Source organism: Diceros bicornis, chromosome 32, assembly GCF_020826845.1.
Source record: "Diceros bicornis minor isolate mBicDic1 chromosome 32, mDicBic1.mat.cur, whole genome shotgun sequence".
In the NCBI taxonomy this organism is placed as follows: Eukaryota; Metazoa; Chordata; class Mammalia; order Perissodactyla; family Rhinocerotidae; genus Diceros; species Diceros bicornis.
Genome location: NC_080771.1, coordinates 28,529,623 through 28,555,424, shown reverse-complemented (window position 1 = coordinate 28,555,424; position 25,802 = coordinate 28,529,623). Strand labels below are relative to the sequence as shown.

Below are 25,802 nucleotides of genomic sequence, written 5' to 3'. Positions count from 1 at the left end.
GCTCTCCCTCTGTTTTTTTGCTTCAGCCAGTTGAGTGACGTTTCTCTCACTCACAACCAAGATAGCCCAACTGATACATCTGAGTAAGTTTAGGCTGAAGGGACAGACAAGGAAGGAGATTCTAGGCACGGTCCCTTCCTTTAGTGAGCTCATGTTCTAATTGGAGAAGCAGGCAAAAACCAAGTAAACCAAAAAATAAAATATAAAATATATAAATTATGGTGAGTGTTACGAGGCCAAGGAACTCAGGGCTGAGATAGAGAATGGAGGGGCATTACTTTATTTAGCTAGAATAGTATGGTAGGCAGAATAATGGTGCCAAAAGAAGACCAGGTTCTGATCCCTGAAATCTGCGAATATATGACTTTACGTGGCCAAGGGGACTTTCTAGATGTCAGTAAGTTAAGGTTCTTGAGATGGGGAGGGTATGCTCAATTATCCAGGTGAGCCCAATGGAATCACAAAAGTCCTAAACAGAAGGAAAAGCCAGACAGAAAGAGCAGAGTTAGAGAGATACAAAGATGCTACACTGCCGGATTTGAAGATGGAAGAAGAGGGCCACGGACCAAAAAATACAAGCGGCCTCTAGAAACTGGATCCGATTCTCCGCTAGAGCCTCCAGAAGGAACCGAGCCCTGCCAACACTTTGATTTCAGCCTAGCGAGGCACATTTCTAACTTTTAACATCCAGAACAGTAAGAGAATACATTCATATTGTTTAAGCCACCAGGTTTGTGGTCATTTGTTACAGCAGCAATGGAAAACTAACACAGATGGTCAGGATTGGCCTCTTTGAGAAGGATTTATACCAAGAGCAAAAGGAAGAGGAGCAGATAGCCATAGCAGGAATGGGAAGAAGACCACGGCAGGAGAGGACATAGCATACGGAAAACCCCGTGATAGGGAAAAGGTCGACATGTTCTGAGAACAGCAAAGAAGGTCATTGAGGCTAGAATGTATAATGCTTAGCCTTGAGGTTCAGAGAAAAATTTAAAGCCCTTTAAATATTCAGTGCAACCCCACTTTGGGGGAAACAAAGCACTCTCTAGTGATTTCCTTGATTTTAAACTCATTGAGGACTAGAACCAAAGCTCATCCATATATTAATAACTAGCACAAAGAATTCCATAAAGTGTAATTTTCCTTAGTAATTTCAATTTAGATGCCTATTTAGATTCCTAACATGCATTCCAGATTTTCTGGATGTGTCTTATTCTCATATATTCTGCTCTGCTGTACCTAGTAGTATATTCATATGCCTGACCCATAATAGGCACTAAACAAATAGTTGTGGGATAAATATGCCCAGGGTTTTTGACAATACACTCCCTGATGCTATATATCCCCTATGACCTCTTCTCCCAAGTCACCCTAGAAATAAAACATTTTGGTTGCTTTAAGCAGGAAGATGACAGACACAGGGGTGAGAATTTGTCCACTGGCACCTCCTGTCTGATCAGAAGCTTGGGGAGTGGGGGATCTGGGACACGGAGGAGGAGTGATTGTTTTCATAAAGTATCATCAAGATATCAAGTGAGCTAGAGGTTACTAATTATGGCAACTGCCTCATGCTGCGAAGACAATATTTTTTTTGAAGGGGGGCTGTCCTCCACACCACTTCAGCTGCTGAGCAAGCAAAAAGCAATATGAATAAACTCTGTGGGCACAAGATGTCTGGGGTTTCCTTTTAAATCAGTTCCTAGAAGGTGAGGAACCAGTATATCATAGTGAGACAACCATTTATAATGGGACCATTATTAGGAGCCAAGATATAAAAATTGTACATGAAACAGCCTTATAAGCAGATTCAGTGTGTAGCTGATTAACCTCCCCATCCCACTGAGGGCTGGGGGCTCAAGGGACTGGTAATGAGATGTGGAAGTCACTCGCCTCGAGGTCACAGGTTTAAAGCTGGACATGTTAGAAGGGGCCTAATTGCTACTCCTGGGTGACTCAGCAGAGCACAAATGGGCACACGGCTACCTTGTGGATCTGGAGACACAGAGACCAGGGTTCCAGTTCCTGCACTGCCCCTGAGCCAGCTGTGGGGTGCCTGTGCTGGTCACAGATCCTCCCGCAGCCTCAGTTTCACAATTTATAAAACCTTGTCAAGGTTGATTTTTTTTAGATAAATATGAGTATGCTTGGCACATGGTAAGTATTTGATAAGTAGTAACTATTTTCTAAGAATACCTGTTTTCTTTTGAGTCTTTAGGCATTAAAAAAGCATTAAGAAGTGGCTACGAATACTACAAGTTCCAGCACTGTTGGGTTTTCTTGGGTCTGGACAGCTATACAGAGCTTCTCTACCATTTTAGGCAAACAGAGAGGAGGCCTTTACCTTGGGTTATCTAGTGTGGGTGACTAGGGTCAGGATAATAGCTGCACTAACATTTATGGAGAGCTTACTATGTGTCAGGCATGGTGTTAAGTGTTTGGCTTCCATTAACTAATTTAATCCCTAGAGAATCCCCATTTAGTAGGTACTAGTACTAGTATTACCTATATTACTATTACTAGTATTAGTGTTAGTAGGTACTAGTAATAGTATTACTATTATAAGCAATAATCCCACGGTTTTATATGTAGTAGGATGAGGGACATAATTTGTACCCAGAGTGTAGGATTCCAGAATTTGGCTAACTATTCAACTATGTCCCAACCCTAAAGGGCTGGGCAGAGTTGCATCTGTGATGAAGGTGCCTCACACCCAGGATTCCCCACTAACACATCCTGATGTGGAACAACTCGGCAGGAAGAAAAGAAATAGTGGTCAAAATGAGACCTCTCTGTGGACCCACAGCCGTCTTAGCTGGCAGAAGCCCATGGCAAGAACGTGCCCATGAATCTCATCCATCAGGTGGGTCCTGGTGGTGGGAAAGTCACAGAAACAAATGAGGTGAGAACTGTTGGCCTGGACAGCACTGAATTTGACCTGGTGCATAGAGATGGTGCTCAACAAAGCTGCTAGATCCCACTAAGGCTGACATGAAAGTGGAGCCCAGAGAGGAAGGAGCAAGGAGAGGGAAGGTGAAGAGACAGAAAGATGAACTTTGAGACCAAGCCCTGGGTTCAAATCCCACCTCTCACTTGCCCCCTTCCCCGTCCCATACCTGCTCCCTATGCCCCACCATCCATTTCCTTATCCATGAAATAAGGGTGAATGCCTTCCTGACAACATGGGATGCTATGGAATAGATAGTCACAAATATCCCTTGATAGGAATTCCAATTCGGGTATATACAGAAGAGCCACGTATTTAAATTAACTTTCTTGTTATATGGAGAGAAAGTGTAAATTGTTTGGGGGGCAGGAGGTCTCCTACACAGGTATGTCACACCCAATTTAATACAGCACATGTTAACTCTCCCCCGACCCCCACCCTTAGCACTTTCCAAGGACCTAAGGCTCTTGATGAAAAGGGAGGAATAATCCTTTCTTTGGTGTCTGCGATCAACATCTATTTGGTAACCCACTCCTCTAATACTGCCTGTGCAGAGAAATAATTTCGGCTCCCCGTTAATTTGAGTATTGAACTGAAATTCTGCAGCTGCTTTCTGCCAAGGCTGAAAGCAGAAATTAATTTCAATGACCCAGGCGAGTGGAGGGGAGCTCTGTCAGGTAATTAGTCTTCGTCTTTTGCTACTCAGGGTCCATCACTGTGCTAATCCATACATAAACCCAGGCATTCCCCGAGTCACCGGCAATCTGCGGGGCCGTTTAACTACCTCTTGCTCGGGTTCACCGAGAGCTGGGGCATCTGTGGGAAAACGGATGAAGGCTCCCTTTCACGTTTCCCTTCCTTCTACCTATTTAGGGGCTGCAGAATTAATGCAGCGATTTACATGTTCTCTTCCTGTTTGATCGAGTCTGCCGTTGATTAAGTAGAGCCTGGGATGGGAAAGGGGATGGGGGAAGGGCTCCCACTCCGGCAGCTTTCTGACTTGCCAGTTTATTAATGAAAGAGGCACCAATATTGATAGCCCTGACACTACAAGCGCAGCAATTAAAGGGTATGTCCTTCCAGGCTTCTAATTAAAAAGGAGGCTTTTTCTACACAGGATCGTCCTATTGTCATATTTGCATTTGATTCTGGCTTGGGTTGGGGGCTCCTCCGGCTTTTCCTTTAGGAAAATCTCCTGGGGGAACTTTAGACCTGAAAAAATAAACAACGGTGCAAAAAGCTTTGCTCTCCATGGAGGTCATTCCGAAATCCAAGGAAAAGAATGGTTTTTGGAGAAGGCACCTGTTCACGCACCAGCCTGCTTCCCTCTATAGCTCCCCAAACAATTCTCCGGGCTTCCTGGTTTTCAAGCTTTTAACCCTGGAGGAACTGGGTGTGTGTGCAGCGTGTGGGGAAGGTGGTTAACAAAGTAGTCGCTACGTAACTTTCTGAGCACCTACTAAAGGACTTTACAGCCCCTAGCATAGTTCACCCTTAGAGCATCTCTGTGGGTGGCTTTCAGCGCTTCCATTTTACAGAGGAGAAAACTAATGCTCAGTTCAGAGAAGGTCTCCAGCTGGTGGTTCTTTCTGATCCAAAGTCATTCATTCCACTCCAGGTGTAGAACACTCAAAGCCTGTGGGGCCAGGCAGGTTGCATAAATGGTGAAACAGACTGATTGGGAACGTGGAATCCGGGAGCCCTCACTCCATCCACAAGGGCAGCCCCCACCTCACCCCTGGGCCTTCCTACCAACTCTGCTGCCAGAATTCTAGCCCAGGGCGGCTGGCCTTTGGTGGCACTCTGATACTTCAAGAGAAGTCAGAAATCTGGACTTTTAAGTGCACTATTCCTTAAATGGCGTTAATTCATTTGTTAATGAAGCTCCTACTTGCAACTTCAGAGACACTCTCCACCTGCCTCCTTAGAATCATTAAGATCCATGTGTTTTCTCAATACAGTGTGCCTAGTATTTTTTTTTTTTTATTTCAAACCTCTTATCCAAACCAAAATGACCCAGCTTTGTTTGCCAGCTTTGCCTTGTCACTCTCCTATCTGGGTGGTTCTGCGCTCTGAAATGATGCCAAATTTAAAATGGAAACAAACTGTGGCCTCGAAGTACCTTCCTCCTAGTCCCCCCACAGTGGACATCAAATCCTTGCTCTACCCTTTTAGCAGATCTCTCCCCTCACTCAGGCCACATCCAGAGAAACCAACCCAGTGCACCTGGAGTTTGGGGCCTCTCCTCAACCCCACTTCTCCTGCCCAGTCCTCTTGAACCAACCCTGAGTTTACTCCCAGTTCAGTAATAAACTGACTATGTGACCTTGGACACATTATTTTCTCCTTCTGTGTGCTTCAGTTTTCTCATCTGCAAAATGAGAGGGTAATTCTGACCTCACAGGTTTGTCGTGAGGTTCCTCTGAGATAACGTAGGGGAAAGTTGGAGTACAGTGCCTGCCTCCTTGTAATGTGCCTACCAGGCTTAACGATGTGCACATCTTGAGATCCAAGGCCACCAAACTATGCAGGCTTGTGGCTCTGAGTTTCTTCCCCTAGTCTTATCCCCTTGCCCAAAACAGAACAATGATGACTGAGCACTGGACAGCAAGCTAGTCTTTCAGCCTCAGTTTTCCTCCCTCTAAAATGGGATTTCTATACCTCCCTCAGAAGACTGCTGGGAGATTATAAGAGGAAAGCAGCTCTGACACATAGTAGAGGTCTGCAGGAAACCAAGCTCCCACTCCCAGCTCCCCAGAGGTATTAATTCTCTTGCTTTAGACTCATATCACTCAGATTTTATACTTCAAAGTTCTTTTTCCTTTTTCATGCTTAGGAGTAAAACAAAAACAAAAACAAAAACTTGAATCTTCACAGGAGCTACAACTGTGAAATCTCCTAATCATTTCTCATTTTACTGTGAATTCCTAGAAATGACAACATCCCCTCCCAAACACGAGAGAGAGAGAGAGAGAGAGAGAGAGAGAGAGAGAGAGAGAGAGAGACAGAGAGAGAGACAGAGAAAGAGAGAGAGAGGGAGAGAGAGACTTGAAAATAGAAAAGCTCTAATGCTTTAATGTATTTTATTGGAATCAGAAGTGCTCTGTCTCGCCTCTGACCCCCTCCTGTCCCCTGCAGCCTGCTGCGGGGGGCACCGAGGAAAAGTCAGAAGCATTAGTCTGGTGTCAAGTAGCACTGCCTTCCACATTCTATGAGAGTCAATTGCAATTAACAGGGCCATTCAGAAAAGGCAGGTACAGTTCAGACAAACGGAGCAGAGACAGATCTTATCAGAACCCAAGGCCAAGAGGCTGGGCCTTTTGGATGCTCTTTGCACAGAAAAAAAAAAAACGGTGGTGGAGGAAGAGCTGGGTAGGGGAAGGAAAGCTGGACCAAGAGGAAGCGGGGAGGACAGGGAATGATGAGAGCTAGGCAACTGAGAGAGGTTTAAAACCAGAAATGCAGATGCCTAAGCCTACCCCTTGGGTTCAAATCCTTACTCTGCCCCTGGCTACTCAGGACACTTGGGCAAGTCACTACCCCTCCAGGCCTTGGCTGGCTTATCCGTAAAATGGGGAGAATAACAGTACCTTCCTGTTTTTTAAAACTGTCATGTGAAACAATGTTTGCACAGCGCTGAGGGTAGTGCCGGTTACAGGGCAGGTACTCTAAGAGAAGAGCTTGGCTTGGAGTGGGGAAGAGACACGGAGATCCAGGAGAGAAGGAGGTTCTTTGAGCAAGCATCCCAGGGCTGGGGGCAGTGGGGATCGAGCAGTGCACAGAGCAGGCGGCAGGTGGGAAGGGACTCCCTGTCCATCTGGTGGAACCGGCACGGGAACCTCTCTCCGACGCAGAGGAAGGAAAGGCCCTCCAAGGAGGTAAAGTCTTCCACCTAAGAGGGTGGTTCACAGGCGCTGATACCAACTCCTGGTATCCTGATGTCAGCTCCTACCAGCTGGGACGTGGGGACACACACACTGTGGCAGGCCCTGGGCCAGGAGAATGTTACCCAGGCCAGAGGTCCCCACCCAGCCCTCCACTTTGACACCCACCCCCACCAAGGAGCTTAAATTTCCTTTCAAACAGAAGGGCTTGAGCATCCACTATGTGCTTAGCTCTGTGCCATTTATCAAGGGGCACCCAGAAAACCAACCTCTTCAGCCCCCTCTTCTTTGTTTCTTTGTTCTGAGAATGATGTCAGTGACTAAGGGAGTGTGAGGCAGTAGAAAGTTCTAGAAGGCCACTGACGAGTGACATGACCATGGACCAGATGCTTGGACCATTAAAGTCTCATCTGTAATGTGGGGGCAGGGATGCTTATCATCACTGGGTTCTTGGGAGCGTAAGTAGGAAATGTAGGAGGTGTGGCAGCCTTTCAGTGTGTGCTATTTCTTTTTTATTATCCAGGTTCCTTGGTGTGCTCTGGATGGACAGGCTAAGTAGCATGAACCATCAGCCAGTCTCAAACGGGCACATGCCCCTGTCTGGAACTGGGCAGACGAGGGGAACCAGTCCAAACCACACCAGCCTCTTCAGCCAGATAAGGAATCCCCCCCAATGCACAGGCCCTCAGACTGGTTTCATGAATTCTTTAAATGATGGGGCTTATGTCGGCACCAGGAAGAAGTGATCTGAAGGAGCAGCCAAATTAACTGGAGGTTGAATACTTCCTGATCCTTTTCCAGAAACAAAAGCACAACTCCAGGGAAGGTGCGGGGACTCCTCTCTATTTTTACTCTCCTAGCTAAGGGGCCTATTTTTGTTCGCACGCCTCGGTAATTGAGCACTTACCCGCTTAGAATTCCGAAACTTGAGGCTGAAAAATCCATTAATTTAGATTTTTAAAAGTTCCCATGGAGCGAGAGAAAAGGGGGTCATTACTAGTAAGCAAAAGGCCAGAGAATGGTGGAGGAGACCAGTCAGTCGATTTTCCAGCAGGAAAATAATAATAATACACAGCAAAACCTCATTAAGTCAGTATCAGTTTATTCAAAAGAGCTTATTGTTTGCAGTAACTATTCCCCAGTCAACTGGATGCCTCTATTGTAATCTTCTTTAATGCCGAAAGTCTGATAATTAAATATATTAATATATCAGAGAGAGGCCAGATGTGGTTTATTCGAAGGCATGGGGTACTTTGCCGTGAGGTCTCTAAGGTGTCCAGCAGAGCAGTCAGTGCATAGTAGGTATTCAATAACCCTCGGCTTCCTTTCCCTGCATTTTGTATTATCAAAGCATTAATCTGGTCCATAACATGTCTAGTCCTTATCAATAATATGTTTCCATTTTAATATATTACCTTTTATTAAACTGGAGCCACAAACTCTTAATAGCAAGGGCCTGTCCAGGGCACTTTAATCACTGTTGGAGTGCAGATGCCTCTCCTAGGGAAACACGCGCAATGTTTGGCGGCCAGGATGGGGACCGTCCATCCACCTTCATGTTGGCAGAATGAGTTACGGGATTGTATTATCAATGCAATTAGGCCGGGCTTCCTCCACACTTCCACAGCAGAACTCTCGGCCCTTCTGTACAATAAGAGGCACTTTCCTCTGTGACCTGGTTTCTAAAGCATTTTTCCCCTAAAGTGGCCATCACTGATGCCTGCATGGAAAGGCCAACTTCTGAGTTTTGTGTGTGTCTGCCACTCACAGATTTTCCATCACGGACACCCAGGTCAAGGGCAAACTGATCCCTAGTGCTTTTCATGATGACGAAGATGACAACAATGATGTTAACGATGTTGATGATGATGATGCGGATGATGTTGATGGTGCTGGCTAAGTACTGAACACTTAATGTGTTAGTCTCTGTGAGACTGCTGTATGAGCATTTTCAGCATTTAATCCTCCCAACAACTCTCTGAGGAAGAGACTGTTAACACACTCAATTTTGTAGATGAAGAAACTGAGGCTTAGAGAGGACGAGTGGCTTACCCAAGGCTCACAGAAAATAAGTGGTCTACCCAGGACAATTCTAATTCTGCAAGTTACACAACACTAACCCTGTGTCTTAGTCTGCTCGGCTGCTATAACAAAATACCATATACTGGGTGGCTTAAACCACAGGCATTTTTTTCTCACAGTTCTGGAGGCTGGCAGTCCAAGATCAAGGTACCAGCAGATTCAGTGTCTGGGGAGGGCTTTCTTCCAGGTTTGCAGATGGCCGCCTCAGGCTGCGTCCTCACAGGGCCATTCCTCAGTGCGTGAACACAGAGAGAGAGAGAGATCTCTATCTTCCTCTTCTTACAAAGGCATTGATCCCAACATGAGGGTCCCACTCTCATGACCTCATCTAAACCTAATTACCTCCCAAAGGCCCCATCTCCAAATACTATCACATTGAGGGCAAGGGTTTCAACATATGAATTTCGGGGGGACAAAAACATTCAGTCCATAAGGCCATTTCAAGCAATTCTGTCTCCCCTCTGCTCTAGGCAAGAACAGCCCATCAGAACCCCTGCCCTTCCTCCCCGATGAGCTGTCTCAGACTCCCTCAATCAGGACCTAAGGCAGTGTGGCTAAGACCCAAGTCCACCTGCCATCCTCCCTCAGGCCTCCTGGGCAGTGGATTAAAGGGAGAGCCAGGCGTCCACCCAATCAGCAAAATACTTCAGGCTTAAATTGAAAGGGTCTCATACATCTAATTCTGGTAGACCCAAGCCAGATCCCAGCCAATCCTCAGTCAGATAACATTCCACTGCAGATACAGAGGGGAAAGAGCATGGTTTTCACACCAGACACATTGACATTTGAAATCTAACGACATTGGGCAAAGTTTCCTATCTGTACAGTGGGGAAGTCTGCACTGCAGGGACGCTGTGAGGATCAGAGGAGGCATCGCAAGTGAAACCACGGCACAGGGTCTGGAATGCTGTAGAAGCTTTGTAAATATTTGTTTCTTTACAGGCTCATTCCTGCTCTGAGCCCTTTCTCCTCTTTGTTCACAAATTCAGCACTTACCCCAATCCCACCTAAACACACACACTTACCCCAATCCCACCTAAACACACACACACACAACACACTGCAGCCTAGTACTGAACCTCTAAACCAATGGCCTTCAGCCTCGTTCCCACTGTATGATGATGACAGGTGGGGCCCATCCCCATCAGTCCTAAGTCCCTAGAACTTTAATGCTTCCACTTGCTCTCCCAATCAAAGAGCACTTTTCGTGCATGAGTGAGTGGGTAAGGGAAAGAGGTATTATAAGGATGACTTAAACATCAGTCAACTAGATAAAAAACAGAAGCACATCATTTCCAAACTTGGGTATTGTAACATCCATTTAGAACAAGATACTAGTTATACACTAAACTAGCTGTCAGCTATCAGCTGACAACAATTCATGGGGTTCCTATTCCCCTGGGCACTTGTATTTTAACGTAAAGCTCTCAAAGACTTGAAAGAGTGCATCTCTAATGGCAGAAATGTTCTTCCAAATGTAAAGAAAGGTCTGTGGGGCAGAAGAATATGGCTGGATCTTCAACCTGCGCCTCCTCTGGGCTCAGGAACACTGGTAAGTGAGGCGATGCACATGTAACTCCCACGACTGTTAACTGGTCTGGAGGCTGTCTCTTTGGGTTCCCTAGGGGGTCAGACTACTAACAGTACTTACGGTCCTTTGGGCAGCAGAGCTGGAATTGTTCTCAGCAAAGAGAAACCTGAGAGAAAAACAATCCTCTGCAGGATGGTTCTCCCCCTGCTCTCCTCGCTGACCTACATGCGAGTGGAAAGTGAAACGGGTCCCAGCCCCTTTGTGATGCACTCAGGAGCACAGTCCAGGTTGCACCGCACACCCCACGACCTGCCGAGCTCTCTTTATGAATCATACATAAAGTGGAGAAGAAAAAGAGGCCTGCCAGCTCGACTTTGCACTTCACAGCGAAGCATAAAAGCGCGCAGGAGAGAACACAAGTTGCTTTCTTAGAGAAGTGGCCTTGCAGCCATCTGTTTATGAAAAGCAGGGGACCTTTGTAGTGGTGTCGTCGCTCAAGCCAGACGCCTGTCTACTACGTCAGAGACCTGCACAATGAAAGGCTGGAAGCCCGTGTCACGGGGTGTGCTCTAGAGAACACAGGAAGGACCTCACCAAAGTTCCGAGTTGTGGTTCTGTCTTCAAGGCGTGCAGAACACACAGGCACTGTGCTGGTGCAGAGTTAGAAAGGGTGGGGATGGTGGGGAGAATGAAGGCTTGGGAAGCTAAGGGCCCTGGATTCAATCCCTGCTCGGTCCCTGATGAGCTGAGTGACCCCACAGGAGGCACTTAAGCTCTCCAAATCTCAATTTCTTCACTGTAAAAGGAGGATAATAGATGTTGGCTCTCTTCTCCCATGGCCCTTTCTTTCCCTTACACTTACAGGGGGTCATTAGGCCAAAACATGGTCTAGTAAGCCAGTGTCTTAGACCATTCAGGCTGCTATAACAAAATACCACAGATTGGGTGGCTTATAAACAACAGAAATTTATTTCTCACAGTTCAGGAGGCTGGGAAGTTCCAGATCAAGGTGCCAGCATGGTGGGGTTCCAGTGAGGGTTCCTGGTGCACAGCTGGCACCTTCTCCCTGTGTCCTCACATGGTGTAGGGACTAAGGAGCTCTCTGGGGCCTGTTTTATAAGGCACTAATCTCACTCCAGAAAACTCCATCCTCATGAATTAAGTACCTCTCAAAGGCCCCACCTCCAAATACCATGGTCTTTGAGGGTTAGGATTTCAACATATGAATTTTGGGGGGCATATTCATTCGGACCATAGCAGTGTGGGAAGAGAGGGTCTTTCACTGGTATGCTAAGGGCATTGTAAGTGTTATATCAACACCTCCCTCATTTCCTCCTCCCTTGCTTAATTTTCTATGACCTTCTCCCCCCTCCCTCCCACCCCAAAAAATAACCTCTTCAGCATAAGCAGTGGAAGAATCCAAAGAAAAAGACTTAAGGGTAGAGTGGCAGACCAGCTCAATAATGACTGCTAACACTCAGAGCATGCAAACCTACTATGGGCCCAGTACAATGTTAAGTGCTTTAGTGAATGATATCATTTATTCCTCACTTCCCTCCAAAAAATCGTAGTTAAGAAGATACAGATATTAACTCTATTGTACAGAGAAGAAAACACAGCTTGGGAAGATGAAGTAACTTTGCAAGTTGTTGAAACTGATGATCCACGTGAGCCCTAAAGGATGAGAAAGAGTTCATTAACTAAAGCAGGAAGGGAAGACCACTCCAGACAGAGGCAATAGTCTGTGCAAAGGCCCTGTGACAGGAGCGGGGGAGGCTAGCAGGTTCCAGCGTGGGGTGAGAGTAGGCTGCAGAGATTGGCAGGGGCCTTGCAGGGTCTAGTAAGGATTTTGGTTTTTATCCCAAGGGATATGGAGAGCCAGTGGGGGGATTAAGCAGCAAGTGGCAAATAGGGTGGTGGCAAGATCAGATTTCTATTTTAGAGAAAGGCCTTTAGCTTCCACCTGAAGAAGGGATTTCAAGAGAGGCAAGGAGGGAAGCGAGATGCCAGTTAGAAATCTTACTGATGATGCTGCTATAAATGGCACTAACTCACAGATTCAGAACTCATTCTGCTCTGCTACCAAGCGTGCTACAGGAGGACAAAGGAAGGCCAGACCTCATCAGGGCTTTCTGTACCCCATCCCTTGTGGAGGGAAAAAAAAAATGACCCAAGTGAAAAATCTTCCTGTTTTAGAGTCTTTTAAATGGCATAAAAATCCCAAAGGGAAAAGTCCAGCATGGAAAAGCAAGCAGCAGTGCCTTTAGAAAAGTTTTAATTTTATTTTAACTTTGCGAAATCTACTTACATTCACATTTTGAAATATGTATGCACGATAAAACACTGCAGTTATGCTCTATTGGGTTAAAAATCCACTTTTTGGAATGGGTTCAAGGGAATACTTATACAAAAGACCTCAGAATGGAAAGTAATTTTGCAGATAAAATAGAATGGAAACATCCCCTAAATATGCCCCTGGCAAGATAAATGCACAATGAGGAGGGATCTGGAACTATCACTAATAAGAGGTTCAAAACAGCCAGTCTCTTAACCCCTTATGGTACCAGCTGGAAGGGAGGCGCTTGGCTAGTCCTCAGCATCAACATTCATACTTTTCCAAGGGTCTCTCCTCTTCCTTTCATAATTCAGTTGAAACCAAGAAATTGACTCCCAATTTAAAACAGTGAAATTCCATTCTAGCATGCTACTCACAAAGCATGGGGTGATCATGGTGTTTATTTTGCAAAGTTCCAGACAAAGAGAGCTAAAAAAAATTGCTGGAATAAATCCACCAACAAGCATTTCTGTGCTTATGCTATGTAATTATCCTTGTATGGGGAGGCATACAAAAAAGGAAGAAAATATGGTTCTTATCCTTAAGGAGCTGGCAATCCCAGTAGGAGGATGCTTCTCAGCTCCAAGGGTGTATCAGAATCGCCTTGGGAGCTTAACAGAAATGCAGATCCCTGGCACCCACACTGCCACCTAACTCCCGGACCAAGCATATTAGAGGGGCCACACAGGGAATGGGAATCTGTATTTTAAGCAAACAAAGGGGTTTCCAAAGGGGGCTGGGTTTCAGAACCACTGAACTGAAAAGAAAGAGAATCTTCAGGCAACATTAACACCATAGGATCTGACAAGGAGAAGAGGCCTTAGCTCTTATCCAGCCACACCTTCTGCCTAAAAGGGTATCCCTTAGATGGAAGCCATGACAGATGGTCCAGCATCCAGCTTTTGCTTTTACATCTCCAACAAAGGGCACAAATCCTCTGTGTGGATGTTCATTCCACTGTAGACAACATCTACTGCCCTTTGAAAAGCCTTCAAAAACCTGGAGCTTCTTGGATTTTCCTCAGGTTAAACACATTCCAGTTCATTCAACCCCATTCCTTATGTGCTGGCCCACATCACTCTTATTCTCCTAAGGACACATTCCAGTTTGTCATTAGTACTCCCATCAGGTGATACTCAAGACAGAAAACAAGATTCCAGACGTGGTTTGACTAATGCCACATCCAGAGGATTTTGCCTCCCTTGATCTGGACGTTATTAACTGTTTATTAAACCTGTCTAAGGGCACATCACTCTTGTCAAAGCCCACCACGTCTGAAATCACAATATACTCTATTTTGTACCTTTTATCTGTCCAGTAACCTTTTTGAAAGTGAAACAGAGTTAACAGAAATGCCACTCATGTTCTTCCTTAGTGGTCCCCACTTTCTTTCCTAAAAATTCAGAAGTTATGTATTTAATTATTTGTTCCAGAATTTTCACAGGAATTAGCACCAAAGTTATTTCTTTCTTGTCCCTGTTAATTGTTCTTCTCTCCTCAACCCTCACCTCACAGTCATTCTTTTTTCCTTTTATGAGGCCAGTTTTGCCTCTTTCTTCGTATTTTTGTTCTTTTCTCTGTGTCTTTACCACAATTTCCAACAGAACACCTGAGGTCTCATTGGTGACTTCTTTTTGGCTTCCTGAGCCATTACTCAAAGACTCGTAGTATCATGGAATTTCAGGATCTGAAGAGGCCTTGGAGACCAGCCAAGGCAAACCCCTCATTATGAAGGTGAAGAAACTAGGGCATAGAGAGGACATAGGTCAAACTAAGATGCCCAAGTTGGGGACCGAGCCAGCATTAGGATTCAGGTTTTCTCCCTGGCTGAGTATTTTTGACAGCCTGCTTCGTTTGGGACTTGGAGACCTGGTGGTGTGGCCAAGCAGGTTGTAAGCTTCATCCCCTGGGGTAGGTACGGTGGCAAACACACTAAGAAAGAGAGCGGCCTGTAAGGTCCCTAAATCATGCAGAGTAAATGTTCAATGAGAGAGAGAACTCATCCACACTCCCCACTGTTCTAATGTGACTTTTATAAAAGCAGAAAAAATGCCACTGAGATACCCGAAATCACAGTAGCACGCTGTCCTTTGTGTATGTATGTGGGATGGGAGGAGGGAGAAAGAGGGACAAAAGCAAAACAAAAAAGGAAATGAAAATAAAAATAAAAACCCACTTTACAATGATGGCGCTATGTCAAAAGGACACAGGAGACAACTGAAAGTGCTCCTGATGTCCAAATCTGGAACAATTTGAGCAACAAAATAAATACAGTAGTAGTGGATTATACCCCAAAGTAGAAAATCAATATCCGTGAGCCCACACTGATACAAATAAACGACTGAATAAATAAATAAGTGGGGGAAAAGAGGCAAATCTCCCATGCGGAAGAATTCTAAATAGTTTATGTAGATACTCTGCCCACAAGAAGTGAGAGCATAAATCCCTACTCCGTAAGTGTGGGCCGCACACAGCAACTTCCCTCCAAGAGACCGGCATGGGATGGATGGGAAAAGAGTAACTGTACAGTGCAGACACTTGACAAATGCTACCTCAGCCAGTGAAGAAGGTCAACATCAACAGAGATAAGTGCTGTTGATAGCATGTGACCTTGATACAAGGTGATGCGAACAGCACTCTACCTCTGTGCTCTCTCCCGCACAACCCATAACCCCACTCTAATTATGAAAAAAAGTGAGACAAATTCCAATATTGGGGCATCCGACATAATCCCTGAACAGTACTCCTCAAAACTGTCAACGTCATCAACAACAAGGAAAGTCTGAGAAACTGTCACCGCCCAGAGAAACCTAAGGAGACATGAGGACTAAATGCAATGTGGTATCCTGGATGGGATTCTGGAATAATAATAATATATTAATATTGGTTCTTTAATTCTAATAAATGTACCAAATGATGTAAGATGTTAATCATAGGAGAAACTGGGTGTGAGCTATATGGGAACTCTGTACTATTGTCTCAGTTTTTGTGTAAATCTACAACTGATCAAAAACGTAATGTCTATTTAAAAAATAAAATAAATATATATGCTAAATGAAATGAAAGAATAGTATACGGAAAGGCATATGACATTCTAGAAGTGGGTTGGGAGTTGTCTGGGTAGAGAGTTCTGGGGTCCCAGTTACCCTTAAAGGGGACACGCAAGGCTTGTGGACAGGCCCCAGGGATTCCTCTCCTGGGGGGAGAGGCACAGCTAGAAGGGAGCCATGGACCATGGACGGGCGCAGAGTGTGGGGCCCAGAACAGGGATCCTGGTTCCCATAAAGCGGAGTTGTCAGTGGCTCCATCAGCATGATTCGTGATGTTCTCCAAAAATGCTTAATAGCTCAGAGTGGGAACCCAGACTTCAGGCCACACCGCACACTACTTGGGATCTGCAACACATAAGGGACAACAATCAAAGTGGGTGGGAGGTATCCTAGGATGTCAGCAAGAACAGCTCCTCCCAGAGACAGGCTTCTGGTCCAGCGATAGAGCAGAACTCTAGGCGGGCAGGCCACTGGCAGGCTTTGCATGGGGCCATGATGTTCCCACCGCTTAGGTTCAATGAAAAAGGCTTTGTGCGCATGCCCCAGAGGTGAGCGCCACCTTGCATAACCATGCTAGCATACAAAACGGTGCTCATACCATCCTGCTCCTTTAGGCGAATGAATTCAAGACAGAAATTGTACAGGGAATATTTCTGTCTTGTTTGCCATTGTGGCTTTCTGCAGTAAATAATTTCCAGTCAGGGTGCTAGAGAATTCCAAATGATAGACATATTATGTTCATGAAAGACAACTTTAAGAAAAATCTTTCTGCAATAAAAATGAGGGATTTTTCCCCCCTTCTTGGCATCCTAGCTTGCCATAGAAATGAGTGATTTTCTGAATTTCTGCCAAGTTAGACGGTTCAGCATGCTATTAGATTAGTCTGTTTATACAGAAACAGCCAAAAATAGGAAACACACAGAAGCTATTAAAGATATTGTCCTGGGAGGGAAAGATTTGAATGGTTTTCTTACTGCAAGTGGGAAATAAGATATGAGTCAGTATTAATGTGATAAAGAAGTTAATGCGTTCTAAAGCAAACCGTTGGTTTCTTCATCTTGTTTCAGAGGTGACAGTAAAAGGAACATAGAGACAATTATTTCGGGTTGGGTGAGCATGGAAGGTAGCAAACACTTTGCACAGCCCGATTGGGCCTGCCAGTTAGAAATACATCCCTTTTAGAAAATAATGCTGGGGCACTCAGGGAGTTTTCAAAGGGAAAGATGGTTCTAGGCCAAAAAAAAAGGAAAAAAACAGATTGAATAAATATATAAATAAAACAAGGTTTCAGAAATTCACAAGTGAAATTCCAATTTCACTTCTGCCCTTGGGTTGCTCTGTAAACTAATGGAAATCATATGACCTCTTAGGTCAATGCGATTCAACACGGAGGACTTATATTGAGTTCTACCTGCGAGATGCTGTGGACTCCTACATTCCTCATCTATAAAGTGGATGGTGTGACCTATACCTTGAAGTCACCTTGTTTCTCCTCAGTAAGTCACAAGATGACCTACGGAGGGAAGGCTGTGCCACATTCTGGCCACATGAGCTGGTCCTGACAACATTTTATGACACACAACATGTGACTTTGTAAGTAGACGTGTATCTAAATGCTCATATGAAGCTGGTGCTATATATTATTTTCCTCGTAGTTCATAGTTGAAAATCTTATGAAATTTCTTATAAAATACATATTTCTTATGGGGTCATCATCTTTCTAGCTCTCCTCTGAGGCCTAGGGAGTAACTTAGAACCTGCTGTACAACAGAATATTAAAGAGAGGTAAAGTCTCTACTAGCCAGAATGTATCTGTTTTCTATTGCTGTGTAACAAATTACCACAAATTTAGTGGCTGAAAACAACACACATTTATTATCTTACAGTTTCCATGGGTCATGAATGTGGGCATGGCTTAGCTGGGTTCTCAACTTCAAGCTCTCACCCGCTAAAATCCAGGTATCATTTGGGCTGTGGGGTCATCAGAGGCTTTGCTGGGGAAGGTCAATCACCTTCAAGCTCCTTCAGGTTGTTGGCAGAATTTATCCCTTTGAGGTGGAAGGAGCAATAGCCCTGTTTTCTCCCTGTCTACTTTGGGCTGCTCTCAGCCCCTAGAAGCCGCCTGAAGTTCTTTGCCGCATGGCCCTCTTCATGGACCCTATCACAACATGGCAGCTTACTTCTTTAAAGCCATAAATGGAGAATGTCTTTGAATTCAGTTCCTCTTTTAAGGAACTGACTAAGTCAGTTTCATCTGACTAAGTCAGGCCCACCCAGAATGATCTCTCTTCTGATTAACTTAAAATCAACTGATTTGGGGCCTTAATTATATCTGCAAAATCTCTTCACTTTGCAATGTAATGTAGCCTCATCAAGGAAGTGACATCCCATCATCTTTTTCATATTCTATTGGTTAGAAGCAAGTCACAGGTCCCACCCACACTCAAGGGGAGGGGACCACACCAGGGTGTGGACACCAGGAGGTGGGAAATCACTGGGCCCACCTCAGGACCCACCTGCCAAAGAGAGGAAGAAAACACAGGGGTTCACTTTCAAAGACAATTTCAGCACCGTAGGGTCAGAATTACTTCACCTGTGAGCGTGAGCTTAGAACCCTGGTGCAGAAGGACAGAAGAATAGAGAGGAAACAAGACAGAACCCCATATTTCTTCTAAATAATCATATCTTTTCAAGGTTTTCCTAGAATTACCTGCCCAGGTATTATGTAAAAAAATACAGTCATACTTAAAATACACAGTTAAAACTTCAGCAGCTGACAACTGGGCTAGCAAATCTCTCCTTCAACCAGCCTAACAATGAACTTGGACCTCCAGGAGCATGAAAGCAGCAAGAAAAGCCAAGACAGGTTCAAAGTCTAGTTGTCTGAAAGATCAGAACAACGCAAGGTTCAAGGAGGATAGTGAATGATCGAACGTTATACGCTGGCTAATAAAAGCCAAGTTCTGGGGCCACCAGATACAAAACAAATCGGAATGTGTCTAGATAGAAGAGGAAATGAAGCTGAAAGAAAAAAAGAATAAGCAAGGTCAAGAGGGAAAGAAATCAGTCAACAGGAGAGAGACGGAAGGGGTGAGGTGGAGGAGACGAGAGAAAGGAGAAGAGGGGGAAATGAAGCCAATTGCATACAAGGAGGAATTGGGTGGTGGTGGGGTGGGGTCAGGAGTGGGCACGAGCAGATGTAACCGTCAGTTAACTGGAAAGTTCAGTTAACCAGAATGATATGCCAGTTAAGTAAAATTCCACTGAGCTACGCAGCCCTGTTCTGGCCATTAACTTTAATGTTTTTCAGAACCCCGGCACTTTCACAGGTGTGAGTTAAAACCATCTGGTTTCTGTGCTCTAGCCTGCCTATTAAAACCCCACATCTTCAAAGGTAAATTGTGGATGGAGGGAGGAGAAGAGACAGGAGGTAAAAGACTTTACCATGTGCTTTATCTTCACCAGAAGGAGCATTTGAACAACCTTTGAATGGGATTATTTTATTTTGAAATCATCACGTAAAAAAATAAACGGTGGTGAGATGCTTTAATATACAGAAACACAACCTGGGCAAATAAATTGCTCAAAAACAAAATCCCAACCAAATAAATGGATTGTGTGGCAACCCAGACATGATCAATGAAAGAAGAAATAAACTGAGGGGGAAATCCATAACCAAAAATATGTCTTTACACTAGTGATGTTTACAAATTTGATACATTTGCAAGTAGAGCTCACTAAAGATTATTTCTATGCAAATATGAGTTTTGCCAACCCAAGAGCGTGCAAAGAAAAAATCCTAAATATATTTCTTGAAAATCAATTCTTGTGTAGTACATCAAGAAGCAGGAAGTACATAGATAAATATTAAAATACTGTGCCAATGGGAACTTCTCAAAGGACAAGAGTCCTGAATACAGGTGACAGGGGACAAGAAACTGCCCCACACTGCCCAATGTGTGGTGTCTAGTCCTGACAGGATGTTTGGCAAAGGTACCTCTGCCATGGATGCAGCCACTTCCTCCCTTCCGGGGACACAGCTTGAGCCTGAAAGTCCCAAGCTCCCTGGTTCCTTCCAGATGATACACAAAGTTCTCTACAAGGCTGCAAGCAGCAAAGCTGAAAAACACACAGCACCCTGATTGACTGGAGGTGCTCCCCAGGGATTCCAAATCCAGGCAATCAACAGGGTCTTAGCAGAAAGCCCGGGCCAGTCCCTGTTAACACCTTCATAACCATCCCTCCTCAGTGCCCAACGAGAAGAGCCTGATGTTTTCTAGTTAGGCCAGTTCCTTCCATTTCACATTCCAGAAAGTGAAAGGTATCATATTCTTTATCTGTCCTTTTCATCATTAGCTAATAAGTGTACCGTCTTGATCAGCTGTTTGTCTAATACTGTCTGAGGTATTCCACATTCATTATTAATTAGAGATTTCTCCCCCCATTTGACAGAAGAGGAAGCTGAGGTGAGAGATTAATCTGCCTTTTTGGTGTCCCCTGGTAAATGAGGAGTAGAGCTCGGTCTAAAGGAATCCTCACAAAGGTAAGGCTTTTCTACTGTAACCATTGTCTCTCTTTGCTTTTCTATTGACAAAATGAATCATATAACTGAGGTTAGAAATCGCACAGCAGCAGTGGCTGGAAGGGGACATGAGAGGGTGGCTGAGGTCCTGGAATTATCCTGTCTATTAATGTGGGTGCTGGTTACTCATGTGTGTCAGTGTGTGCAAATTCATTACGGTATACACGTACAGTGTGTAACCTTTTCTGCTTTAATACACATAGAGTGTATACCCTTTTCTGCTTATATTATACTTACATAAAAAGTTGAGGAAACTTTGCCCTGCAATGATAGGCTAGATAAGGTCTCTGAGCCTGCAGCAACACTGAGGGCTGTGCATTTCTCTAACTCCAGGCCTCTTACTTGGGAAAGATCCATGCTGGGCACATCCAAGGCACCAGTGAAAAGCTAGTCAGCTGAATGTTGGATCCCGGACCAACACATGTGACAGGAAGGCGACTCCAGGCTTTCTTCTCTCCCTCTCAGTGCTATCTTGGGGGGCAGGGGGCTCTCTCATGAGTCATACATATTACAAAGATTAAAGCAATTCTGGGTTTGTTCCCCAGACTAAACACTGATTCCATTTGAGAAGAGGTCTGTTATGGGCTGAATTGCATTCCCTCAAAAATTCATGTTGAAGCCCTAACCCCCAGTACCTGAGAATGTGACTGTATTTGGAGACAGGACCTTTAAAGAGACAATTAAGGTAAAATGAGGTCATTAGAGTGGGCTCTAATCCAATATGATTTCTGTCCTAATAAGAAGAGGAGATTAGGACAGAGACACACAAAGAGGGAAGACCATGTGAGGACAGGGAGAGAAGATGGCCATCTACAAGCCAAGGAGAGAGGCCTCAGAAGAAACCAAAACAGTTAACACCTTGATCTTGGGCTTCCAGCCTGCAGAAGTGGGAGAAAGTAAATTTCTGTTGTTTAAGGCACCCAGTCTGTGGTACTTTGTTATGGCAGCCCTGGGAAACTAATACAAGGTCCAAAACGAGAACTTCCAATACTTGCCCATTTGAGACGGAAAGTCCAAGAGCAAGGGTTTGGAGTCAGGCATGGGGAATTGAGTCCCTGCCCTGGACTGTGGCCTTGGGTGAGTCATTTCATGCTTCCATCATAGGCAAAACGTGGATAGTCACAACCTCACAGGCTTGTCATGAAAATTTAATCAGATAACGCATGCGTGGTGCTGAACACAATGCTGGCTCGTAGTAGGGGTTCAATAAATATTAGTTGTTAATGTTGTTGTTGATATGATAATGATAAAACAAAGATTAAAAAATCCTTTCTGACTCACAGTTTGTTATAACGATGAACGCTGTGCAAATGAAAAGGTGTGACACAAAGGTCAATTAATATTTTGATTGACAGAAATGTGGAAATATAGCAGAGCAGCTTCATTCCACCATTCAAACAAACATTTCCTGAGTTCCTGAAATATGGGAGGCACTTTGCTAATGGGCCAATGGACGTGGAGCCCACGGTGACACAGAGGGCCCAGGGCGTGCACATGTTTGTCCTGGAATCCGGCGGGATGGGGTAGGACCCATGGGGGCAAGTGCCAGGGAAGCAGGAGGCGTGGGCAGGGAACTCACTTCCAGCTTGGGGTTGGAGGACACATTTTAGGAATGCTTGCCTGTTGGCCTCCAAACATACAGGGCAGAACCCCTGAGAAAGAACCCCAGGCTTCTTCATGTGGCTGCTCACGTGCGCCACCTGTGTTCACGTTGAGTCACTGCACTGAGCACAGTGAAGAACCAGATCAATCCCAAGCAGTAATTGGGCCACTTGGCAAAGCCACAAGTCTGACCACTTTTTTAAACTGAAATTGACCAGTCAACTTGGAGAACTGAACAAAACGACCAGACTATTTATCTGGCAGTGTACACGCTAAAAAGGCCTGGCAAGGCTACCCAGATCATCACACTGGGTTTTCTCAGAAGGTGTCCACTATCTTAAATTTGTCCTTTGTTAAAACAAAACAAACATTAAATAACATCCTACTTGCTTATATAATTAATTTTTTTTTAAAAAGCTCATTGTGAGTGAGTGCACATACCTACACAGGCATGCATACACACACACCCAGAGAAAGCAGAGAACAATATCTTTGGAGGCCATGGGGGCCAACGAGACATAGGGCAGAGAATTCTAAATGGGGAGAGGGAGAAGGAGACTAACTAATATTATTTTCTGGAAGATTGCCCAGTTGATTTCGTAAGACAGCATTTTCTCCCTCCCTTCCTCAGTTCCTTTCAATATGTATTTTTGAGCCCACTATGCACCAAGCCCTGGGACATGGAGAAGAGAGCAAACGCAGCCATGACCCAGAGGAAGGGGTCTGTAGCAGAGCCTGGGGCTTCAGATCTCTCATTAGCACCTTCTAGAGTGACTATGCACTATCAAACAACCGGCATGGTACACAGAAAATGTAGAGTTTGTAATCATGTTTCCACAATGTCATAACTTAGCCCACAATCTTCCAAAAATAGTGGAAATCCTAATACACAAATTTAAATAAAAATCTAAAACTTACAAAAATTATTTTACAACTAGAATCACACAAAAGAGTCCCCAAACTCAGAACATGCTATTTCTGAATTGTCGATAGATTAGTCTCACCTTCTAGTAAGATCAGGGTCAAACTGTTTACAATACTCAGCCCAGAGCAAGGGATTATTAAATACCTGTTGACTGATGAAACTAAGCATCACAAAGAGCCATGGAAAAGAAAAAGCTAAGAATGCATTTAAAAGGCCACTATGCCACTATTTCTGGTACATAAAACACTGCAAGGTAGAGCCTGCTGTTGGTACCCCAACCCCTGCGCCTCACTCAGCCTCAGTATCAAGGAGGGGGAGTCCTCCGAACTGGACTAAAGTAGAGGGGGGATTCCTTCACTTTATCTGCTGTGTGCCTCTGCCCTCTTTGGCACAAAGACCCAAAAGCTTTCCTGAAGTCAAGAGATTGGCACGGACAGGTGTCGGGTCAGCTCCCCAGGGTCAGCTTCCAGAAGGATGTGGAAGCACACCCAGCAGGACACACAACAATTTATGGTTCTCTGCTGGCTTGGAGGGCCTGCCACCTCCACCCCTGCCAGGGTACAGGGGATGCCTCAGGGCCCCAGCCTGAAACGTAGCAATCGGGACTAAAGCAAAAGGTGTGTGGAAGATACAATAAGCATGATTCTACTAATAATAAAAGAGCGCACATATAAATAAACCATCCCGTTCCGCTCCATTCCTGCTGCTGTGTGCATCTACCCACAATGTCAAAGCTGGAAAGGATTCTATGAAACCCAAAAGGCTCTGAACACAGAAGGTTCTTTTGATAACTATTTGGTAGCAAAAGCTGTCTAGAGCTGACTCTAAGTTATTTATCTTACTGAGTGTGAATGTCCATTCATTTTGATGCAGAGATATTCATGTGTTTAATTACAAGGTGCTGCCCCCAGGGGTATTACATCATACAAGGTTTAGCAAACTTTCTAAAGAGCCAGACAGTAAATATTTTAGGCTTTGTAGGCATATGGCTGCTGTCGTGACTACTTGGCTCTGCTACTGCTGCTGAAAGCAGCCATGGACAACAGTAAACAAGCGGGCCTAGCTGTGTACCAACAAAACTTTATTTACAAAAAGAATCCTCAGGCGAGATTTGGCCCCGGGCTATAAGTTTGCTGATGTGTATAATACACAGAATATGCAGCATATCACTTTCCTAAATTTTGAAAAATTCTTAAACACATATCGCCTCAAGGATTTCAGCCAAGCGGTTAGGATCCTGTAGTTCCAATTTTCAATAGCGTTCTCTGAAGGAAAGTTCTTTACAAGGAGCTGGGACTTTCCTCCAATCAGTGCTTGGCTATTCTTTCTAGGCATTTTTCAGTCATCCGCTGTGATATTGGCACAGCAATGACAGCGGTGATTTCAACTTTAAGCTGGAATTCAGGTGTGTTAAACTGGTGGAGAGCACCTCCTATAGGTAAAATTCCACAGGATGACTTGCGTGCAGGTTTTGCAGGGGAAGAAGGAGGGTGAACACCTCTTGCAGCGATTTTCCCAGAGATGGGTTTACCAGATTACCCTTATAGATATCCATCTGTTTTTATGAGGAGCTCTTAGAACAAGGGGCACTCAGGCAGCTCCAGGGTCCCAATGACCAACTGTGTCACAGCTTGGAGGCAGGGTACACACTCACCAAGACTATAGGGAACACCATGAGGCTTTGATGCACTGAGGTTTCCAGAAAAGTTATCCCTGCTCTAGCCTCTGAGGGTTTGGCAGTGCTGGGAGCACCAGGAGATGGGCCCTGGGCACAGACATTAGTGGGGTCAGGGGTGATGGACACCAGCATCAGTGGTGCTGACCAGGTGTCCTCAAGTGTCTTTATGGACAATGGAGAGGGGAAAGGCCTTATGTAAGAGAAGCTGAGGACAGAAACCATGAGTTAGTGAAGAACAGTCTCTCCAAGAACTCACCAGAAACATCTTTTGGGGAACCCAGAAGTATTCGGTGGGGTTATGAAATGACAGAGGTCATAGATTCACCAGCGGGGGGCATAGGGCAGTGAAACCTAGCCTCGGCAGTGACCCTATGGCTTCTGGAAGAAATGAGACATGTACTGATATCTGCTAATTCTTAAGCACTTATGCTATCCCAGGGACTGTGCTTAGAGAGGGCCTTAGAGATGGTGGTTCTAATCCTCACAACAATGCTGCAAGTTAAATATTGTAATCTTCATTTCATTGGTGAGAAAACTGACATGAAGACATATGCCCAGGGCTGCCTGTGCCGTAAGTTCAGAAGGAAGGTGGACCCCAGCTGCCTCCAAAGCCTACGTGCCATGCTGCCTACCGTAACAGAGATGGACCCTCCATCATATGACAACTCATCAAATGTTTGGGCACAAACAGCTTGCCTAACCTCAAACATTTATCTTTAGAAAAAGCACCCAAGTAACTTTACCATCCTTCACACGCCTTCAAGGGTCCTTGCAATTGCTTTTCACTCACATCTATTTAAACATTTTTGCTGGGATCACCCTTGGGACACAGTGCTCTCAAAAGAACCCCTGATCACCATGTTGAAAGCAAAGCTTGGCCCAGGAATAATGGCTGACACATGCTTTCTGACTCCCATCTGTATCTACAAAGACCGTAAAGAATTACAAAGCATATGCTGGTGCTTTCCAGGATCCAATTCGCTTGGGAAGTCTAAGTCCTCAGTAAATGGATGTTGGATCTTCTTGACCCCATCCATGTTGGCCTGTATTATCGCTTTCAGTTATTTGCTGCCCTTCCTGCACGAGCCCATGGACTTCTGGCTAGGACATGTGATTTGTTTCGGCCAGTGGACTGAGAGAAGTAATGCCATGCCCCTCCCAAAACAGAAACTATAAGAACTTTTGTGTG

At 44.9% G+C, this 25,802-nt stretch overlaps 1 protein-coding gene across 3 annotated transcripts in view; it reads right to left on the bottom strand.

The window, feature by feature from the left end:
* The window catches only part of WWOX (WW domain containing oxidoreductase), a 739,856-nt gene that overhangs the window by 273,118 nt on the left and 440,936 nt on the right, over positions 1-25,802 (bottom strand). The window contains exon 9 of one of the 3 annotated variants that reach the window (XM_058528337.1): positions 15,040-16,171. The exons of the other annotated variants lie outside the window; for them this stretch is intronic. Coding sequence (XP_058384320.1) covers positions 16,124-16,171 — 48 coding nt within the window. The 3' untranslated portion in view covers positions 15,040-16,123. Of the gene's footprint in view, positions 1-15,039; positions 16,172-25,802 lie in introns of those variants that run through there. 3 annotated transcript variants of the gene reach the window in all.